This window comes from Papio anubis, chromosome 5 (genome assembly GCF_008728515.1).
Source record: "Papio anubis isolate 15944 chromosome 5, Panubis1.0, whole genome shotgun sequence".
In the NCBI taxonomy this organism is placed as follows: domain Eukaryota; kingdom Metazoa; phylum Chordata; class Mammalia; order Primates; family Cercopithecidae; genus Papio; species Papio anubis.
Genome location: NC_044980.1, coordinates 74087341 through 74107572, shown reverse-complemented (window position 1 = coordinate 74107572; position 20232 = coordinate 74087341). Strand labels below are relative to the sequence as shown.

General features: G+C 43.8%; 1 protein-coding gene and 1 long non-coding RNA gene across 8 annotated transcripts in view; one reads left to right on the top strand and one right to left on the bottom strand.

Annotated features, from left to right (window-relative positions):
• Positions 1 to 20232, bottom strand: part of RASGRF2 (Ras protein specific guanine nucleotide releasing factor 2) — a 265347-nt gene that overhangs the window by 39286 nt on the left and 205829 nt on the right. For all 4 annotated transcript variants that reach the window (XM_031666740.1, XM_031666741.1, XM_031666739.1 and 1 more), the window contains one exon: positions 9894 to 10000. In XM_031666740.1, the coding sequence (XP_031522600.1) occupies positions 9894 to 10000 (107 nt within the window). The remainder of the gene's footprint in view (positions 1 to 9893; positions 10001 to 20232) is intronic.
• The window catches only part of LOC103885214, a 69123-nt gene continuing 66888 nt past the window's right edge, over positions 17998 to 20232 (top strand). For all 4 annotated transcript variants that reach the window (XR_004183967.1, XR_004183966.1, XR_004183965.1 and 1 more), the window contains exons 1-2: positions 17998 to 18095; positions 18309 to 18387. This is a non-coding gene — a long non-coding RNA (uncharacterized LOC103885214). The remainder of the gene's footprint in view (positions 18096 to 18308; positions 18388 to 20232) is intronic.

Here is a 20232-nt window from a genome sequence, read left to right as displayed (position 1 = left end):
AGTGGTCAGTAAAAGATCACAGCAGGACTCAGCACTGCCATAAAGATAAGGGTCAGCCTGTGTGTCCAGGAAATCAGAAGAACTCAAAAGGAGCTGAAGTTGCTGGACTATTTAAATTAAATGGAGCATTCTCTATTTCATTTCGGCTGCTGTCATGGCAAATCTGTTTGTGAACAAACACTGGTGCGTGCCTGGTAGATGTTTCGGATCTCTTGGCTGAGATACGCAGAGGCTGACAGTGTGTCGACAGCTAGAAGTGAATGGTTACTGAAGAATAATAAAAGGGTGAGACCGACATAAAAAGTATGTCAGGCGCAGTGGCTCACGCCTGTAATCCCAGCACTTTGGGAGGTTGAGGCAAGTGGATCACAAGGTCAGGAGTTCGAGACCAGCCTGGTCAATATGGTGAAACCCCATCTCTACTAAAAATACAAAAAAATTAGCTTGGCGTGGTGGCACATGCCTGTAACCCCAGCTACTTGGGAGGCTGAGCCCGGAGAATTGCTTGAACCCGGGAGGTGTAGGTTGCAGTGAATGAAGATCATGCCACTGCACTCCAGCCTGGAGAAAGAGTGAGACTCTGTCTCAAAAAAAAAAAAAAAAAAAAAAAGTATATAGGCCATCAATTATCCTCTGGCATGGTGATTGTGTAAAATCATTTGTGGCTGGGCACAGTGGCTCATGCCTATATTCCCAGCACTTTGGGAGGTGGAGGTAGAAGGATCACTTGAGGCAAGGGGTAGGTAAAGTCTATAGTGAGCTACAATCGCACCACTGTCCTCCAGCCTGGGTGACAGAACAAGACCCCATCTCTGGAAAAAAAAAAAAAAAGAAACACACATGCAAAAACAACAAAAAAAACCATAAAACACCATTTGCAAGGTTGAAGCAGTAGACAGCTCATTAGTCATTTAAAAACATTTCATAGCTGCTAGCATCTCACATTGAGACTGAATTTTATCTTCTTATTCCTGGTATCCCCATCAGTCCCACCAGCTGGGGACATGCCCAGGAGCCTTGTGGCACTCTGTGGCCCCTGAGCAGTGGGCAGCATCTCACCCACTTGTCAAGGTGGGATGTCTGGGGTCTTGAGGCTTCAAGAACAGTGGGGGTTTCCTGGCCCTTCACCGCAGGCAGCTCTAACTGTACCTCCTGCAGGCAGGTGGCCTGGGGAGGCCGGCAAGGGTGGCTACTGTCACCATCTCAGCCTGGGAGGTGCTGCAGTGGTTGTCAGCAGAGGCACAGCACTCCTCCCTGCACCAGCCTTTAGCAAGTACAAATCATTTAAGCAACACAAAATAGACTCAGGGTCAAAAGCAACTTTCCTAAGGAAAGATTGAGAAACAGGGAAAGCATTGGCAGTGTTGACATGTACTATTCTCACTGTCCTGAGTCAGAAGCGGTGTTTTTATGTTTCATATTTTGAGCAGTCTACATCTCAACAGTTGGCCTGCAAGATGGAGAGGCTGTGAGATTGGGGGTTCCCGGCAAAAATGGTGCAGCCAGACGGTGTGGACTGAAACCTGCTGCTGCCATTTGCTATGGGTGGAACCTCAGGGAAATGGTTCAGTCTGAGCTTCCATCTCCCCATCTGTAAAGCAGTGGTAATAACAATATCGACCTCCTCTCCCTCAAATGAGTGGAGTCATGGTAAGTGACTTAATATTTGAAAACAAAACAGTGTCTGACATAAAATAAGTGATACAGTATGTTATTTTTTAAAATTGGGGTTCTGTCATTCAGAATCCGTCCTCACAGAGGAAACTACCTTCATTCTAAGAATCAGGTTCTCAAGTCACCCATAAAAGATCATGTGCCCCGTATCATAAGTAAACCGATACCAAACTTCAGCTGCTCCTAGATGACTTCTATGCAATTCAATGCTTCCTCCTCCTTGTTCAGAGTCCTAGTGACACACTTTTCCACGGGAAGTCTCATCCAACCATGGTGAAGGCTCAGGGAAAGGGGCTTATAAAGTCTTGAACATCTTCAGGAAGTGGGGACAGGAAGCGCCATTCCCAGTGGAGGCATCTTCCTCCTGCAAAGAGCTCAAAGGTCAGGGCCTCATATGCTGAGACTGCCTTGCAGGTGGAAGAGAAGATCCGCTCTTTAAGGGCAGAGACTGGGCTGGGAATATGACGGAAAAGTACCCTGTGGCCGACTGGCAGGAGCCCAGATGGACGAGGAGGGCAGGGCTGGAAGCAGGCCAGGAGCCATCAGGAGAGGTGACAGCAGCTGCCTGCTCAATAGCCGGTTGTTTCTTTTGCTTCTCGTTCTCCTGCCCACACCGAAAATTCTGCGCTGTGTTTGTCCTGGCCCAACTTTCATTTCAGATTTGGAACAATGAACAAACCTCAACTCAGTGCTCTAATTCAACACTGAGTTTTGTGTTTCACTAGGCAATGCCAGATAATAAACAAAAAAAATTTAGAAGGGGCCCCTGTCATCTGTCAAAATAAGAAACGGAAGAGACAAAGTGTGTCCACTCACATTTTGGGAAATCTGATCCCTGAGACCTTGAACGCACTAAGTAGAGGCCATCACACCAGCACGCGCTTTTCCACCGTAACGAGTCAGAGTCCCCACTTTACCTCAGACCTGGGACTGCAGGTCCAAAACCTAAACTCTGTGGCGCAGATGGATGCTCCCTGGTTATCCTTTACTGGGAAACAGCCATTGTCTTCTCTGAGATAACACTGACTCTGAGGATATGTAAAGGTTTTGCTTTCCTCTCCACAAACCTAACATAGGTGTGCCCCCTTCAGCAGACTTATTGCTGGAGCCATCCTGAAGACCACCTGGTCGGGTTCTTGTTTCAGAGGAAGGGGGCACTGTGGGAGACTGGAAGGAATTTTGACAGCTGGGTCTGTTTCCAGCTTTTGAGTGGTCTAGAACTGTGCTGTTTATACTGTAACCATCAGTCACCTGTGACTATTAACATTTAGTTCAATTAAATAACATTAAAACTCCAGCTTTTTAGCCATGCTAGCTACATTCCAAGTGATCAATTAGCCGCATGTGGCTAGAGGCTGCTGTACTGGGCACCATGATATAGAACATTTCCACCATCACAGCAAGTTTACCTGGACAATGCTGACTGAACCCCTTTGAGACTTACCTGGTTCACTGGTCACATGGGGGTAACAGCATTTGGCCTGCTTGAAGGTCTGGGTTTGGACCAGATGCCGCTTTCACACGGTTCTCTCTATCAAGAGCAGCATCCGCAGTGCTTTGAGCCTCCATCTGTAATGGCTACTCTGTATGTTTTAACTCACATAATCCTCACCCTCCCACAGAGGAAAAAGTGGCAGTAATCCCCATTTCTACAGATGAAGAGCTGGAGGCCTGGAGGAGCGAAATCGTTTGCTCAGAAAAGCCAATAAATGCTGGAGCAGGGATTTCCATCACGATCACCCTAACTTCACAGCTCCAACAGGATTCGAAGCCCCCCAGCTCTGAGATCTCTGCTACAAAGACACATTAGGACTGAGTTTAACTCCTACTGTGATTTTTGGAGATGTAAAAACTCTCACCTCAGCTGCTATGAGTGACTAGAGTGGGGTTGTGAGATCCACTAATTCCTGTCTTCTACCTGAGACTATATTTATTTGTTAATGGTGTTATGAAAGTGTTAGGGTATATTTTCACGAGAGTGATAAGGACTCTGTTTTGTGTGCGTGCTAATGTGTGTGTCTGTGTTTATAGGATAAAGTATATATAAAACCCTCTTATAATGGGAAATGAGTGTATATATGTAAAACATACCATAAGCAATGCTAAATGTAAATACTAAAACTAACAGAGCACAGGGTAACACTCAGGAAGAGGGGCAGAGACTTGGGGGCCCTCCTCAGGTGCTGGCAATGTCCCAGATCTTGACCTGGGTGGCAGTTATATGGGCGTCTACACAGGCAGAAAGTCACTGACCTACACACTGAAGTCTAGTGTCCTTTATATGCGGTATGTGATATTTCAATAAAAATGCCAAAAAGCATATCAACTGAAATGTAAACTCAAGTTATTCATTATTAGCTAAATATGTGTCTCTTTGTTCACCATAAAATGAATGTAAGAGAACTGGAGCGAGTTAGAAATATAACAGCTGAGCTATTTTGATAGATTTTGTGAAATTGCTCTCCCAAGGGACCCTAGACTCCCTGTATCATAAGTAATAATGGAATCATCAAACAGCATTACTGCTTCTTGCCAGTCCCAGTAAATCAGTTGATAGTCTATCCTTCCCCACCTGGCATGAAGTTCTGGGCAGGCACCAAAGTCTTTCAGTACTTTTTAGTTACAAGAATGATGTCATTTCAACAGTCAAAATGTCCAGTCCAGTATATTCTTCAAAACCTCAGTCCAGCCTCCCTCCAGCCTTGGTGTGGGCTGCTTCCAGCCTAGTGGCCTGCATAGGAGACCCTTTCTGATGTCCCCACCACCTCTCCACTAGTGGGCTATTGCTTCTGGTACTGCAGCTCACCAGGGGAAAGCAATAATTTAGTGTGAAAGTGCAGGGGGAGCCCAGTCCTGGCTCTCTCTAGATGTGGCAGGTGGACAGTGGCCGGTGGCCAGCTTTTCCTGTGTGGGCCTTGGTGAGACTTTGGAGACCTCTCTGTGGGAGACTTAGGGCCAGCTCCCCCTGACCCTGGCAATGTCTGTCCTCCTGTGAGTCACTTTCAACTCCCCCAGGCCCTGGGCTGCCAGTGGTCCACTTCACCCAGCATCTGTCTACGCATCACCCCTCCAGGACATCCTCTTGGGCAGGATGCAGGGCCATCCAGATTGGACTCCCCATGGATCCACCTGGTTCACTGAAACACATATGAATGCAGCTCACTCCTAGCATCCACCACTCTTCACTTTGCTCAGCGAGCACCTTTCACCTTAACAGGAGAGGCTAGCTGGGTGGTTTCCTTGAAATGTTTCTCATGTGGCTGGAAGTGAAAAGGAGGCATCTCCCTGCCTTCTCCATGGTGGTAGAGAACTTACACAGATGGCTGTCTCTGGAAATTGCCCTCTCCTTGACCTCCCCTGCCTCAACTTCCCACAGGTGAGTGATCACAACTGCTAGCAGGATTGATGTCACGAGCTCTTAGCTGGTTTTGCTTAGGTGGCCTAGCCACTCCATTAAGGCCATGCAGGCTGTTGCTGCTACCTATTGTACCTGCCCCTGTGCCTTTGGTCCTCTGCCCGAATGTCAGAAACAACCTGAAGAATTCAGTTTAACAGCCGGCCACACACGTAATTACGTTCAGTCCATTGACTGTTAGTGGGTATTTTCCCAGTGGCTTTTCCCAACGGCTGGAGGCCCCTTGAGGTCAGAGACTGCATGGATCTTGTTCACGCCCACACCTACCCCAATGTCTGGAACATTCTGGTGCCCAATTCTTATTAGTGAATGAATCAAGGAGGTGAGAAAACAGAAAAAGGAGTAGCAGTGTGTTCCTCTGTAAACTCCTTTGGGGAGGAGATTTTTATGTAGGTAGGTCATTTTTGTCTCATCTCATGTTTTAAAAACATTCCCCTAAGCCTACAATTAAGAAAATACATGACTGTTTCATTCTCGGCCACTTGTCATTCAGACAGGACCCAGAGCCTGATGGAGCTAGTGGTAACCTGCAGACACAGCTGCAGCTCTTTTACCAGCATCGCTCATGGTCTGTGAAATTCCTCCAATAAATGGACAGAGCATCTCTTCAGAATTGGTTGGTCAATATGATAATTGAGGAAAACCAAAATTGCCATAGATCATACATGAAAGGCCTTCTACAGAGGCTTGTGCAGAGATCTGAAACGTCTATAGTCAGCCCCCAGCCATCTGTCTGTGCACAGAGGACAAAAGCAATCACGGGAGCATTTGGTTAATAGTACTACAGATCTGACACCTGCAGGGACCTGGGAATTGTGTAAATGATATGTAAGGTCTCCCAGCAGGAGATGCTCAAGACGCATGTAGACCTCTAATGAAAACACTTCCCTTACTTAGACTGCCTAAACACACAGCCCTGATTTCTGACCCATCAGTGGTTACAGTCTCTGTCTGGGCTGACTTTGGAAACTTTAAAGGCTAGAAAATGACCTCCAGGAGAGAATGAACAATGGAAACATTGAACTATAAGCTCAATTTGACAAGTATTTACTGGGCATCTGCCATGTGTTCAGCATTACAGAACTATGTGAAAGGAGACACAAAGATGAATGAGACAAGCAAGGAGCTTACAGGCTGGTTGTAGGGTGGTGAAATGTGCATCTCTCCTGTCCACAGCTGAAAGGGATTTCATCACACACATCAATATCATGCTTTAGGCTTAATTCAACATCACCTTTAACTTCATCACATCCTTGGGAGAGGTAAAGCAGGGATGGCTGTTCTCATTTTCAGAAGAGGAAACTAACACCCGAAGAGGTAGAGAGACCAGCTTGGGGCCCCACAGGGGCCACAATGGCAGAGCTGGAGTAACAACACTGGTCCCCAACTCTGGGCTGCTCCTCCCTCTGCTGATCGATAGACAAGGCACGTGGGAGAAACCGAACTTGGGCCTGTGGCTTCACTTTCAGCTTAAAAGGCAACAAATGAGTGAGAAGGTGTAACAAAATGAGGAGCAATAGGCCAGAAGGTATTCACATATGAAGATTTAAAAAACCCCCTAAAAATGGAACATCCTAGCCTCTCCAAATATTAACTAAAGAAAAAACTAGAAGCCTCCAGGAGAAGAAATGCTATCCTAGCACTACCCGGGGTAGAGTTAGGAGGTGACATCCTGGGGCATTCTTATTTCTCTAGAGAACCAACCCCTACCCCCATACTTCTGCAACCTTTAATTCTCCTGAACAAAGGTCAGGGTAGTATCTGTCAATATTAGTTACCTTTGATGAGAAATGAGAAATAAATACAGGATGTCTAATACTCTGTGGTAGCCTTGATTCTCTAGATTATTTGTGGGTGAATCTACAGCTTGGTTGATGTAGATCTACAGCTTTTCTGTGTCTAGAAATCGAAGCGGCCTCTCTGGGTAGCCGTGTGAGAAAAAATGTAATTGTTACCATGCTTAGCTGTAGTTTTGAGATAAGTACAACTTCCTACTCATTTTTTAAAAGCTACTGATTCAAAATAATCAGGTTGCCACAATAATGCTATATTCTCCCTTAAATGGACTCAGCTAGTACAAAGTGAATCAGATAATTAAAAATCATCTTATCCAAGCCCTTCACTTTGTGAGGTGAAAACCAAAGACAACGAGGGTGAGGGTTGGTTGACAGTTGGATTATGGCCCAGGTTTTCAGACCAGCAGTCCCATCTATAGTTAGATGCTGCCTTGGGAGAGTAAAGACCTGCAGATAAACTTGGATAAAGATACCAAGATGGGCTGTTACTCTTAAAGCACCGTAACAGTCAGCTTGCTTAAGCTCCATGAAGCCAGGGCCACCTTCACATCTTCTGAATGAAATGGCCCAGGCTAGGCCCACAGTTGGTGAGAGGAGGCAGTACGCACACAATGAGGCCCCGAGACCGTGAGCTGAGAGCAGCTCTATTTGAACCATTCACCAATCCATCACCAACAGCCTGCCTTGACTTGCACAAACCATCCAATGTGGAGGCCAGATGATTACCAGGCAGCCACAAGGGAGTCAGTAAAAGGAAGAAAGGGAATCTGGACGCTCTAGCCAGCAAAAAAGAAAAAAAAAATGCCCTAAAACAATTCTCAATAAGTGGAAATTTCACAGAAATGTCCTGCACATGGTCGTGTACTTATACAGAGAGGATGAGGAAGGTGACAGGAGATGCACATGACGAGGTTACACCAGGGCATTGATAACCCGCCACAGAGCCGTGAGGCCCACTCACGCGTGCAGGGGAGGTAAGGAAAGACCCTGTGGGAAGAACTTCCTTGGGCACATCAGTGAACGAAATAGCCAGGGTTTGTATTTTACCCAGTGGTGAGGTCAGAAGAGAAGACTGGATCCTTGAGCTACTTACATCACTCACCTATGCCCCTGCTGGAGGGAGAGTCTGAGGAGCTGGGATCCCTCTAACTGGAATTGGAGATGGACAAGCTTGCTCATGTATAGGCACAGCTGCAGTCACTCAGGTCGCAAAGCATCTGAACTGTATAAACAATTCAGCTGCCAAATCAGGTGGCAAAGCTTACTGTAAAACTATTGTAAACGAGGGCTTCTGTACACTAATCTCTCCCCATCTATGAATTTTCTTTACCAAAAATAAAAAACTCCCAGCATACTGCCATTTGCTTTGTGGTACTTTTGTAGCTACTGTAAAAATTATATGTGGATTGGGAGGGATTCCTGTTTGAGATAATTAGAAAAAGAGGGCACTGGGGATTGAGAAAAGGGAAGTAAGGTGGATAGGGAAGCAAGGCTGGAGGGCTCTGGGGAGAAGATTTGGAAGGGAGGAGGGGAGCTGAGGCCAGGGGAGAGAACCAGCTCAGCCTTGTTGATCGAAGCTACTTTGCATCTTAGAAGCCACTGTGGGCCCCAGGAATTAAATGTCAAAATTCTTGAGAAAAAAATCAGAGAAGAATAAGATGGACCATGATACAGTGGAAAAATTGTAAATACTAAAACTCATTATACTGTTTTATCTGCATTGAGGCAAAATGGATTTACCAGCAGCTCACTGAGACTACGGGGGAAAGAGACTAGACATTTCTCGTGTGCTAAGGATGGTTCTTGGAATTTGAATCATATAGGATTAAATTTTTTTTAAATGTAAGATGTGTAAGACAGAATGTTTACATTATTTAGTATGCTATGTTTATTACTTTATTTTAATTAATATTTAAGATTTTTTATGGGCTTACTTGTGGTGAGGTTTAAATGCCACTTTTCCTAATTAGTAAATTCTAACCATGGAGGTTTCAGGAGCCTGCCCTCATGGTGACCCTATTGAATGGACTGTCATTACTGAGGACTATGCAGCAGACACGTGATGGCCTCTGTGAATATAGTGGCAAAAACTGCAATTACTTTGGCACCAACCTAATAATAAAGACCTGGGAATACCTCCCCCTGGGAGTGTCATTTATAACACATGATTCTCATTAGCGGACTGACAACTTTGATTATATTTCTTTTAATGTACGCTGCACATGTTCTGCTGTGAGGCAGGGCCCATTCTCTCTCTCAAACGCTCCTTGCAGGGTGCCAGGCAGGTGGGTGTCCAGGAGGGCCTGCCTGGTATGTGGCAGTGGGTAAGAAAAGCATTATGCATGCATCACATCAGGGGGGCAAAGTGGCACCTGACTTGTTTTGTGAAAGGGGAATAAATTCTACAAACGTGCACTGAGAACACATAAACAGATAACAAGTGGGTGTCCTGTCAGTGTAACACAATTTAAAAACAGCATTGGGAACCAAAACATCAAAGGGTATGAGGCAAAATATCTCCAGAATCAGGCCCAGAAAGCACTCCCTGACCAGATCCCAGAGTGTTATTTACTTCCAGGGGGCACCGTGAGGTTTGCGTCTAGTTGGGTGCGGGCCGGGGATACCACTGCAGCTGGCAGCCTCTCAAGCATAACTCCACTTACAGAGAAGACCCTGTGAAAGGTGCTCCCAGGGTAGGTGGCACAGGAGAGAGTGGCCTTGCTATGGCTCAGGTGCCCATGGGTGAGTGCTGTTTCCTCAGAAGATGCGGGGACAGGGGAGCCCTGTGTCACTGTGTCATGTCATTTGCAGATCTGAAACAGTGGATGTTGGCAAGCCATGTGTCTGCTTTGATCTGCATGCCTAGCCTATTTCTTCCCTTCCTCAGTTCCAGGGTCAAAGTTTCACACTGAACTCCAAAGAATTGGGCGGTGTTTTACATGTGTCACGGCTTAAAAAGATGATTTTTTAAAAATCCTTGTAAGTAATTAATGAGGGCACTGACATACCTGTGCGTGCTTTGAGACCCAGTGACGGAGGACGTTCAGTACTCGGTTGGTAGCCGTTCTCCGTATGATAAACTCTTTATCACATGTTCGCTCGGTGTTGTTAAAGCCTTAGGAGGAAAAGAAACACACACGTGTTGCAGTTAAAGCCACTCCCCCGGGACCTGGAAAAGGTCGTATATTTTAGGACATTGGTTAACGAAACCCACAGACGACACTTCTTGGCAGAGAGGTGCGCGTGCCTTCAGACCGTTGTGAATTCCGCTCACCCATTACACTCTCAGCAGCGAGGCCCTCGTGTAGTTACAGGTGCAATTAAATAAGTAATGAGCACGTATTTATTGAAGGCCACTGATTAAAACTACAGCTGCTCTCCTGACACCTCCATTTATACCTGTCTTGCTCTATAATACAAAGCCAAGAAGGAATTTTAACCAAGTATTTGAGTCAGCATTAATTTATACTTTTGCCTCAAAGTAACTGCACAACCGATAACATTTTCAATATCTGTAGATGGATTAGGCCATATCTTGACTCATGGATGATTCAGATACTTTACTGTGTATCCCTGTACTGAGAAGCAGTACAGCATCATGGCTAAGAATGTGTATTTAAAAAATACTACAAGAGTAGATTTTAAATGTTTTCACCATACACACACACAAATAGTAAATATGCCAGGTGATAGATTTGTTAGTTTGGTTTGATCATTCCACGACATAAACCTATATGAAAGCATCACATCGTACCCCATAAGAATATAATATCTACAATTATTATTTGTCAGTTAAGAAGGAAATTTACAAAAACCCCATGGATTCCACAACCAGACTGCCTGCTCTCAAATCACTGTTCTCCCACCCTGGCAAGTTACGTCGCCTCTCTGGTGATCAGCTTCCCATGTTCCTCATGAGATAATAAGCGTACCTACCTCATAGAGCTGTTGTGGGATTAAGACTTTTAATACATGTTAAACATCTAAAATGGCACTTGCACAGCAGTGAGACTGTAATAAATGTTAGCTATGATTACAATTCAATCTTGGTTCACTGTCTTTGAGTCTTCTCTGTGCTGGCTAATGTCTCTATCTTGGCTACCTTTTCATTATCAAGAAACCATTTTAATATTTTTCCACTGACACTCTGTTTTAAAACATTCTGCCTTCCAATCACAATGAAATCACATTTCCTTTAAACATCAATTAAAGCCTTATGTAACTTCAGTGGCAAACTTTTTGAAAGAGTTGTCTAGGCTGGGCGCGGTGGCTCACGCCTGTAATCCCAGTACTTTGGGAGGCCGAGGTGGGCGGATCACGAGGTCAGGAGATTGAGACCATCCTGGCTAACACGGTGAAACCCTGTCTCTATTAAAAATACAAAAAATTAGCCGGGCATGGTGGCGGGCACCTGTAGTCGCAGCTACTCAGGAGGCTGAGGCAGGAGAATGGCGTGAACCCGGGAGGCGGAGCTTGCAGTGGGCCGAAATCGCGCCACTGCACTCCAGCCTGGGCGACAGAGGGAGACTCCGTCTCAAACAAACAAACAAACAAACAAACAGAGTTGTCTATACTCACTGATTCCATTTCCTCACTTCCTATTCTCTCTACATCCTACTCCAAGCTTCTTATCCCATCTCAGCAACAAACAGCTCCCATTTAAGGTCATATCAATAACCTTCATGTCCAGGGGACAGGCTATAATCTCTCCCTACGAAATCTCATCTAGGCCTACCACTTAAATGATTACCTACAAGCAAATTAGTCATATATTTATATCTCCAGATCTCTTCTCTGAGTTCCAGATCCATATATGCAATATCCAATTGTCTCTTTCTATTTTCCTGTTATATGTTTGAAACACACTTCAAACTTGATATGTTAAAAAAAAAAAAAAAAAAAAACAACCCCAAATGGCCTTTACACCAAACTTTGTCTTCTTCCATGTTCCCTATCTCAGTAAAGAAATACCACCCTCCCTCCAGTTATGTAAACCTGAAACTTTGGAATTATTCCTGTCCTATCTTTCTGCTGTTTCCTAATAATTTTATCTGCTATATAAATCTCACATCTGTCCCATGTCTTCCCATCTACAAAGCCAAAACTGGGGCTGAGCTACCAGTAACTCTGTCTACAGTAATAGCCTCTGGTCTACTGTAACAACTGGTCTACTCTCACTCTTGCCTCCTCAAATCTGTTCTCCTTGCTGAAGTCAGAAAGATCTCTAGGATCTTAGAAAATTAGGATGTGTTGTTCCAGTGTTTAAAGCTCTTTAGATGGCTCTTACAATAAATACAAAACTCCTTAACACAAACTACAAGGTCTTTGGTGGTTTAGCCCTAGCTCCTCTCGGTCTTTTCTGAAACCATGTTTTCTATTCTTCTTCCATCTTACCACACTTCTTTTCAGTCATTCATCCTCACCCCAGGGTCTTTGCACATACTGCTACATACCTGAACCAATTACCACTCCTCTTTTCACTTAGTGAAAGCCACTCTTGTTTCCAATTTCACTTCTCCAAATGAGCGCTTTCCAGCCTGAATTGGACAAAGCCCCCATTACATATCTCACAGCACCACACACATCTACTTTATGGTACTTAGCACATTTGAAATTTTACACTTATTAATGTGATTATCTGATTAATATTTGTGTCATTCATGAAGACAGGGATCTAGTATGATCTTGCTGGGCACGAGCACCTGTCTGGCACATAGCAGAAGCCGTATACAATATATATTTGCAGAAAATGAAAGCCTAGATGAAGTATGAACTTACTAAGTTTTATTTATTTATTTATTTATTTATTTATTTATTTGAGATGGAGTCTGTTGCCCAGGCTGGAGTGCAGTGGCGCCATCTTGGCTCACTCCAAGCTCCGCCTCCCAGGTTCATGCCATTCTCCTGCCTCAGCCTCCCAAGTAGCTGGGATTACAGGTGCCCGCCACCATGCCCGCCTAATTTTTTGTATTTTTAGTAGAGACAGGGTTTCACTGTGTTAGCCAGGATGGTCTCGATCTCCTGACCTCATGATCTGCCCGCCTTGGCCTCCCAAAGTACTGGGATTACAGGCATGAGCCACCGTGTCCAGCCTATGAACTTACTAAGTTTTATTGAATGATATATGACTGTAAGGATAATTGAGTGAATCACTGAAAGAAGACTTCTCGGAGCTTATGAGTGAGTTAAGAGAAAAAAAACCTCTAAGTTTCTAAAGGCCAGAGGCCCCTTCTCCTTACTCCTCTTCGAATGTACACAGGCATCTTCCACCCACCAGTGGACATTTTAATTCTGTCAGAAGATGGTGATGATGTGTTCTTGGCAGAGTAAGTATCTTGGAAAAAAAATCTTTTGTTATTAAAAACTTAGAAATTCTGAGTAAAATATAACAAATATCTTTCTAAATGCATAGCTGAGTTCTCAAGAAAGTAAGGAATTTTCCATGGTCAAACACACAGAGGGATCTGAAAAGCAGAACCAAGTCTCTGAACTGAGCTGGCTGTCCTGAGGGGAGGGGAGGCTATCAGTAGCATGGTGTTTGGATCGTAACATCCACATGGTTCAGGAGAAGCCCCAGGGCCTTCATTAAGTGGGAATGGGGAGATGGGAACTGAGACTCCCACATCAACCTGGAACTCTCAAAGGACCACCCCTCTGTAAAAGAATGTAACAGGGAAAAAATTTATCCTGCCTGCAAAATGAGACTACTAAGAAACTTGTCTGCCTCTGCCTCGGTTGGGTTGTGGGAGAGGGTGGAAACATTCTCCTCGAGAACAGATCATCACAGCCCACCTCCTGCAGGCCAGAGGCTCAGGGTGAACCCCTATTGTGTGGTGTACCCATCTAATGAGAAGGTAAAATAAAAAGTGGCCTAGGCCAGTGATAACCCTGAGGACCCCAACAAAAGTACGTGCAAAACGTCTGCCAAGGAACACACACCTCAGCCTGCACTGGATCACCATGGAGAAAGCCCCTGAAGAAGAGCTCACAATCCAAAATTACAAAACGCACAAACCGTCCACATGAGCAAGGATCAGTAGGCACAGGGATCAGGAATCTGATGCTCCCCATCCCACCCCTCCATCACCACCACCAAGAATATCAGATATGAGAACTATTAGATAGCTCTAATTTAAACATACAGTATGTATTCCACATGTGAGATATTAATACAATAGATTCTCCTGGATTACAGAGAATTGGGTTCTGCTGCGCATGTGAAAGATGTCTAAAGCCCCCCAAATATTTGCAATTTTCTTTTCCAGAAAATGGTACAAGGACTTCTTGGGGGTGGGTCTATGATTTTAGGACAGAATGGCTTCCACATGGTTACTGCCACTAATTAGCAGTGTAGTCCATATTTAAATTAAAAAATATTGTCCAAGTAGCTCTCCATTTAGATGGTGGTTTGCAGCAGACACTCAGGCAAGTTGTAGAAAATTGTTCATATAGCTTTAAAGACTGAAAAGTGGTGAGATGGGCATGTCTGATTGGAAGCATGTTGGCATGGACCTCAATGTCTATGTTAGAGCAAGAACACACGATCAGCTTCACACATGACAGCACAGTTAAAACAATCACAACCAATGAGTATACAGCACCCCCTTTTACAAAAAATGATCTATCAAATTGCTGCAGGCATGTCTCTTGGAGAGATGACATCTGGTTTGGGGCACTTCTAAATTGTCCCAAAGGGCATTTGGGACAAATTAGGAGTTAAGAACGCCATTTCAGTGATGCATCATTTTTCATTTCATACAAATGGGACACAATCTGTCCAATAGCACCAATGTTATCAATGTGCTTTGCTTTACCCAATAGATATTTTTCTTTTTCCTTTTTTTTTTTGGAGACAGAGTTTCACTCTAGTTGCTCAGGTTGGAGTGCAATGGCACAATCTCAGCTCACTGTAACCTCCACCTCTCAGTTTCAAGTGATTCTCCCGCCTCAGCCTCCCGAGCAGCTGGGATTACAGACATGTGCCACCATGCCCAGCTAATATTTTTGTATTTTTAGTAGAGATGGGGTTTCATCAGTTGGTCAGGCTGGTCTCAAACTCCCAACCTCAGGTGATCTGCCTGCCTCAGCCTCCCAAAGTGCTGGGATTACAGGTGTGAGCCACTGCGCCCAGCCCCAGTAAATATTTTTCTAAAGAACTGTAGGCAAGATAAAATCATGTAACTGATTTGTATACTACTGTGCACTTGGATTACAACCAGATTTCTACTCTTTGGTTGCTGTTATGGAAAAATCATTAAGATTTATTGCCGCTTTGTGCCAGGTGCTTTGCTAGGAGCTTTACAAGTGGTCTATAACTTAACCCTCACAACCAAGGACAATAAGAACAATTGCCATTCATTACATGCCTGCCAAGTGCTAAGTATAGTACCATAAGTAACGTGGCTTCTTCAACATAACAGCAACTGCATAGGTTAAACGTTGTTACCCCAATTTGCAAGCAAAGAAACAAAAACCAAAGAGGCTAAGAAACTTGGCAAAGGTCACAGAACTAAGAAGTGTGAGAACCAGGATTTGAGCCCAGGCCTGTCCATTTCTAAAGCTAGAGTGCTCTTAATTACACTCTAGTGCCAGGATCCAAAGTGTAAGCCTTAAGTTTCTCTTGCAAGTTAGTAAACCAACACGTAAAGGGATAAGAGAAGATGCTATTTGGATATTTGGAGAAAGAAAATGCTTTCCTTTTAATTTTATCTCTCTTCTAAATTTTGAAGTGTGAGAGCATGACACCACTATTAAATAGACAGGTAAGTTCATATTGTCATGGATTTTAAGGCAAAACCTTTACTTATCTAATGGGATTTTGAGATTTCCTCAAAATGTGCTCTTTTCCCAAACTCATCACATTTCTTATGTGACACTTACGTGGACCAGAACTTTTCTTAGTGTGGATTGCAATAAAAAAGTTTGAAAGTTATTGATATAGACAATCTGATTACTAGCACTATGTTTAAAGAATCTGCATTAATTTCCCTGAAATCCTGGGTAACCAAGTTTGTGCTTTGCTATGAAACATGGTGAGGAAAAAGCAGAAGATGCTTCTCCTCCTGTCACTGTGCTGCTTTGCTCTGTCACCAAACACTCTCTTCATTCTCTCCCTGATCCTCCAGCCTCTCCGCCTCTGCCTGATTCCTTGGTTCCTCTTTTCTAGGGTTGTCCCCATTCCGTTCTTACTCTCTTGGGGACCTGCCCTATCTCGTGGTTTTTCTACGCCTTCCAACCTGACACCTCCAGTTCCAACAGTACCCCAAACTCCTCATTTCAAACTTCCTATTAGACATGTCCATATTAACGACACATTCTCCTCTCCTAAGAAACATATCTAAAAACCAAGTGTATGCATCTTTCCTTCCAACTGCTCCCCAATCTAACTTTCCCATTGACTTCATGGAATAGTCATGGTTTCAACCTCTCAGGTGGGACGCTTTACTCTTCTTTGTCTCTCCTTGGTTTTTCTCATTCAGTCAATAAATTCTGTGACCTTTTGGTAGCACTAGTTAGATTTATCCCTTCTTTTCCATTCTCCTGCTGCCATGCTGTGTGCTGCACATATGGGTTGCAGCTATTGTCTCTGAGATATTCTTCCTTTCTTCATTCTCTCTGTTCTTATATTCTCCTTCTGTCCACAATTCAATTATTCAATCAGTATCTATAAAGCACCTACTACATTCCAGATACTGTGTAGGTGCTGAGTGAACAAAGGGAGATGCTCCCTGCTCTCGTGAAGTTTGCTCTATAAAGCGGGAGGAGACGGCCTTCAAACAAGTAAGACGCCAAATTTACAAAACTCAAAACCCTGGAAATGAGTAAGGTGCCTATCTCTTCCAGAATAATCCTCCCAAATACCCCTTTAATTTGTTACTCTTCCAGCTCAAGTACTTCTCAGGTCTCCCTATTGCCCACCGAACCAATCTAGAACATTTTCCTACACATGATGAGATTAAGTAACTTGTTCAAGGTTACACATCTAGTAAACTGAAAATAACTGGTCAATGCAGACAAGCAGATTTTCCATACATACATCATGGTAACAGTGTTCACTGAGTCTATGAATTGACATACTGTTTCTGGAGAGATGATTTAGGATAATAGTTATGATTATGGAAGCTCAGCGTTAGTCTGGATAGGGCAGGACATTTGGTGTAGCAATCTATTGGTATATTCAACTGCTTCTAAACTACTTCCATCTTTATTTGTTTATTTTTTTTGAGACAGAATCTCACTCTGTCACCTAGGTTGGAGTGCAGTGGCATGATCTTGGCTCACTGCAACTTCTGCCCCCTGGGTTCAAGTAATTCTCCTGCCTTCTTGGCCTCCCAAGTAGCTTGGATTACAGGCGCCCACCATCACACCTGCCTAATTTTTTGTATTTTTAGTAGAGACAAGGTTTCACCATGTTGGCCAGGCTGGTCGCAAACTCCTGACCTCAGGTGATCCACTTGCCTTGGCCTCCCAAAGTGCTGGGATTACAGGCGTGAGCCACCACACTCAGCCTAACTGCTTCCATCTTAATGGAGTACCAGTTGGCAATCTTTTGTTTTCAAGGTACAGAAAATCCAACTCAAACTGGCTTGGAGTAAAAAGGGAATTGCTATTTCACATATCTGGAGACAGCGATAGTTCTAGATTCAGATCTCATTTGATTCAGAAGCACATGATGTCATTTCTGTCTCACTGCCAAGCAGAAAAGACGGGTAAGGGCTTGCTAGTCTTATAATCTCACCACGCATCATCCAGAGGATGAGAGGGCATTCTTTCTGGAAACTTCCACTGAAGATAGAGGAAGTTTCTAGCCTAGGGCACCCAAACAAATCCTTGCATTTTGTTGACATAAACTGCATCATAGGCCTTCTATGAACTCATCATTTGACAATGGTAGGGTTAAGGGGTGGTAAGTTCCCACTCAAAGCACATGGCCAGAATGTGAAGGGGCCGTTTCCTAACGGTGTTATTGGCAAGATGCTAACAAGGCGATAAACAAATATGCCTCAGAGTTGATTTGTTTGTCTGTTTTTACCTTTCTATAAGTGTGTTCTTATCCTTCAGTTTTTAAATTCGTCTCCTTACTCAGGTTAACCTGAGATTTTCTCTAAGTGCAATTAACTGTAACAACAACAACAAAAAATCCTTGTAGACTGAGGGAAAGCAGCTCAGCAGATCTACCATTATTTGTGATGAAAACCACATGAAGAATGGTAAAATCAGTATCTTTGCTTTCATCTGTCAAGGAAATCAGTAATTAAAACTGTCAACTAAATTGTTCTTATAGTTTTTTTTAAACAACATGTGTTGTTTAGATTCTTAAAGGAATGATTATATATTGTATTTAAAATGAAACTTAATGAGAACCTTTGTGTATTATTTTAATCCTCATAAATCTATAAAAACAATATTCCTTGTTTTTACAGATGAGGGAACTGAGCCTCATAGAAGTCCAACATCCACCTAAGGTCACAGACAGTAAAAAAACCCAAGATTTATGACCAGGTAAGTGCCTCTAAAATGCAGTCTCCTCCCACGGACACACACCGCCTGCATGCCAACTCATGAGGAGCCGCAAGTCGTTCCTGGTGATTCTGTGTAATTATCAGGCCTCCCATCGCTGCTGTCATCAGCTTTTATGCTGCTATAGAAATGCAACAAGAACATGCTTCCAGGAGAAAGGGGGAAGGTGACTTCTGCCAAAGGAGAATGGAGACGGGGTCAGTGTGAGGTGAAGCCATAGGGTGAGCCAGTTTAAAGACTTCCAGAAATTGTCTGGGGCAAGAAGGAAAGAGATAGGTTAGAAACGGAAAGGTGACAGCATATTTGTGGGAGACAACAACATGAACCAGTTGCAAAATTAAAATAGAGTGCTCTAAAAATTCAAGAAATATAATACTCCAGGTGAGTTTCTTGACAGCAAAATCCAAATTACTCAGAAAGGCCTTTGAAAATACAGCAAATGCTCTAGAAATGGTTAATATACAGAACACACACACACACAAAAGGAACACACTTTGAATTTTCTGATAATTTTCTTTTCTGCTCAACTTTGTGACCAACTATCTAAAAAGTGAAGGGAGGGAGATTTTGTGTGCTTTAGTTTGAATTCCTTGATGGGGCATTAGTCACCTCCTGTGGATAAGATGTGGCACTCCAGCCTGACGTGAAACAATAGTCATCCCCTTGGCATTAAGCAAACTTTCCCCACAAACCAAAATAATAATGAGTTTTACACCCTTCTGTATTTCTTTCTACAAAATCCTACCTACACATCTAGAAATGCTTTTCCATGGGAATGGGATTGGGAGTGAGTGGTAGCTTCTTATCAGGGAGGGTGTATTTACAGCGTGTTCAGTTGTGAATGAGCATGCACCTGCGTATGCAAGGCGGGGGGGGAGGGGGTGGCCACCGAAGCAGTGCAGATATTCTGAAGATGCCAAATCAGAGAATTTGAGAGATGGTTAGGAAGGGAGGATGAAAATGGGCCATTTTCTTCTCCTCAATTTTTCATATATAATAATTTATACAAAAAGGTTTTAATGTCTAAACACAGTAGGCTTTACCAATACAACATGAATGGGAGGAAGGGTGGGAGGAAGGGAGGAAACCAGGAAGCACAAAGCTTCCCCAGCTTGGTCAGACAAAATGTTTACCGAGCATTTGTGTGCCAATCAATGGGTAGGAGTTTTCTTTTGTGGACAAGGAAAATAATTGGTTGCTCATAGGAACCTACGTTCTACTGGGAGGAGGCAGACATAATAAATAATAAATCATACAAGTGATATTATTATCTATAGGCAAATAAATAAGGTAAATTCCAATATTGAACAGAAGAAGGGCAACTAGGCCCATGTGAAAGAAAGTGCACATTAGCTAGCTCGGGCTGTGGAAGGCCTTTCTAAGGAGAAACACAGGGGTTGGGACATGAATGAAGAGAAGGAGAGAGTCCTGTGGAGATTTGGAGGAAGAGTGTTTCGAGCAGAAGGAGCAGTGATTGAAAAGGCTGGGACAGCTCTGCTTGACGGAGGGATGGGAAGCAGCCCAGTATGGCTGCAGCCCAGGAATCATGGGGACAGGAAAAGGGAGGTAAAGTCAGAGAGTAGGCAAAATCACCAAGCTCCTTTTAAGTCAGTTTAAATAGCAGAATTTTATTCTCTGGTATTGGGAAGCCATCAGAGGGTTTTGCCCAAGGGAATCATATTGTCTGATTTACATTTTGGAAAGGTTACTCTGGCTGCCATGTGTAGTGTGGACTGAGGGGGCAAAGTGGAATGAGGAGAGGCCAAGAGTGAGGTAGTGATGCAGGTGGTGCAGGTGCTGCAGGTGGTGTGGGTGATGCAGGTGGTG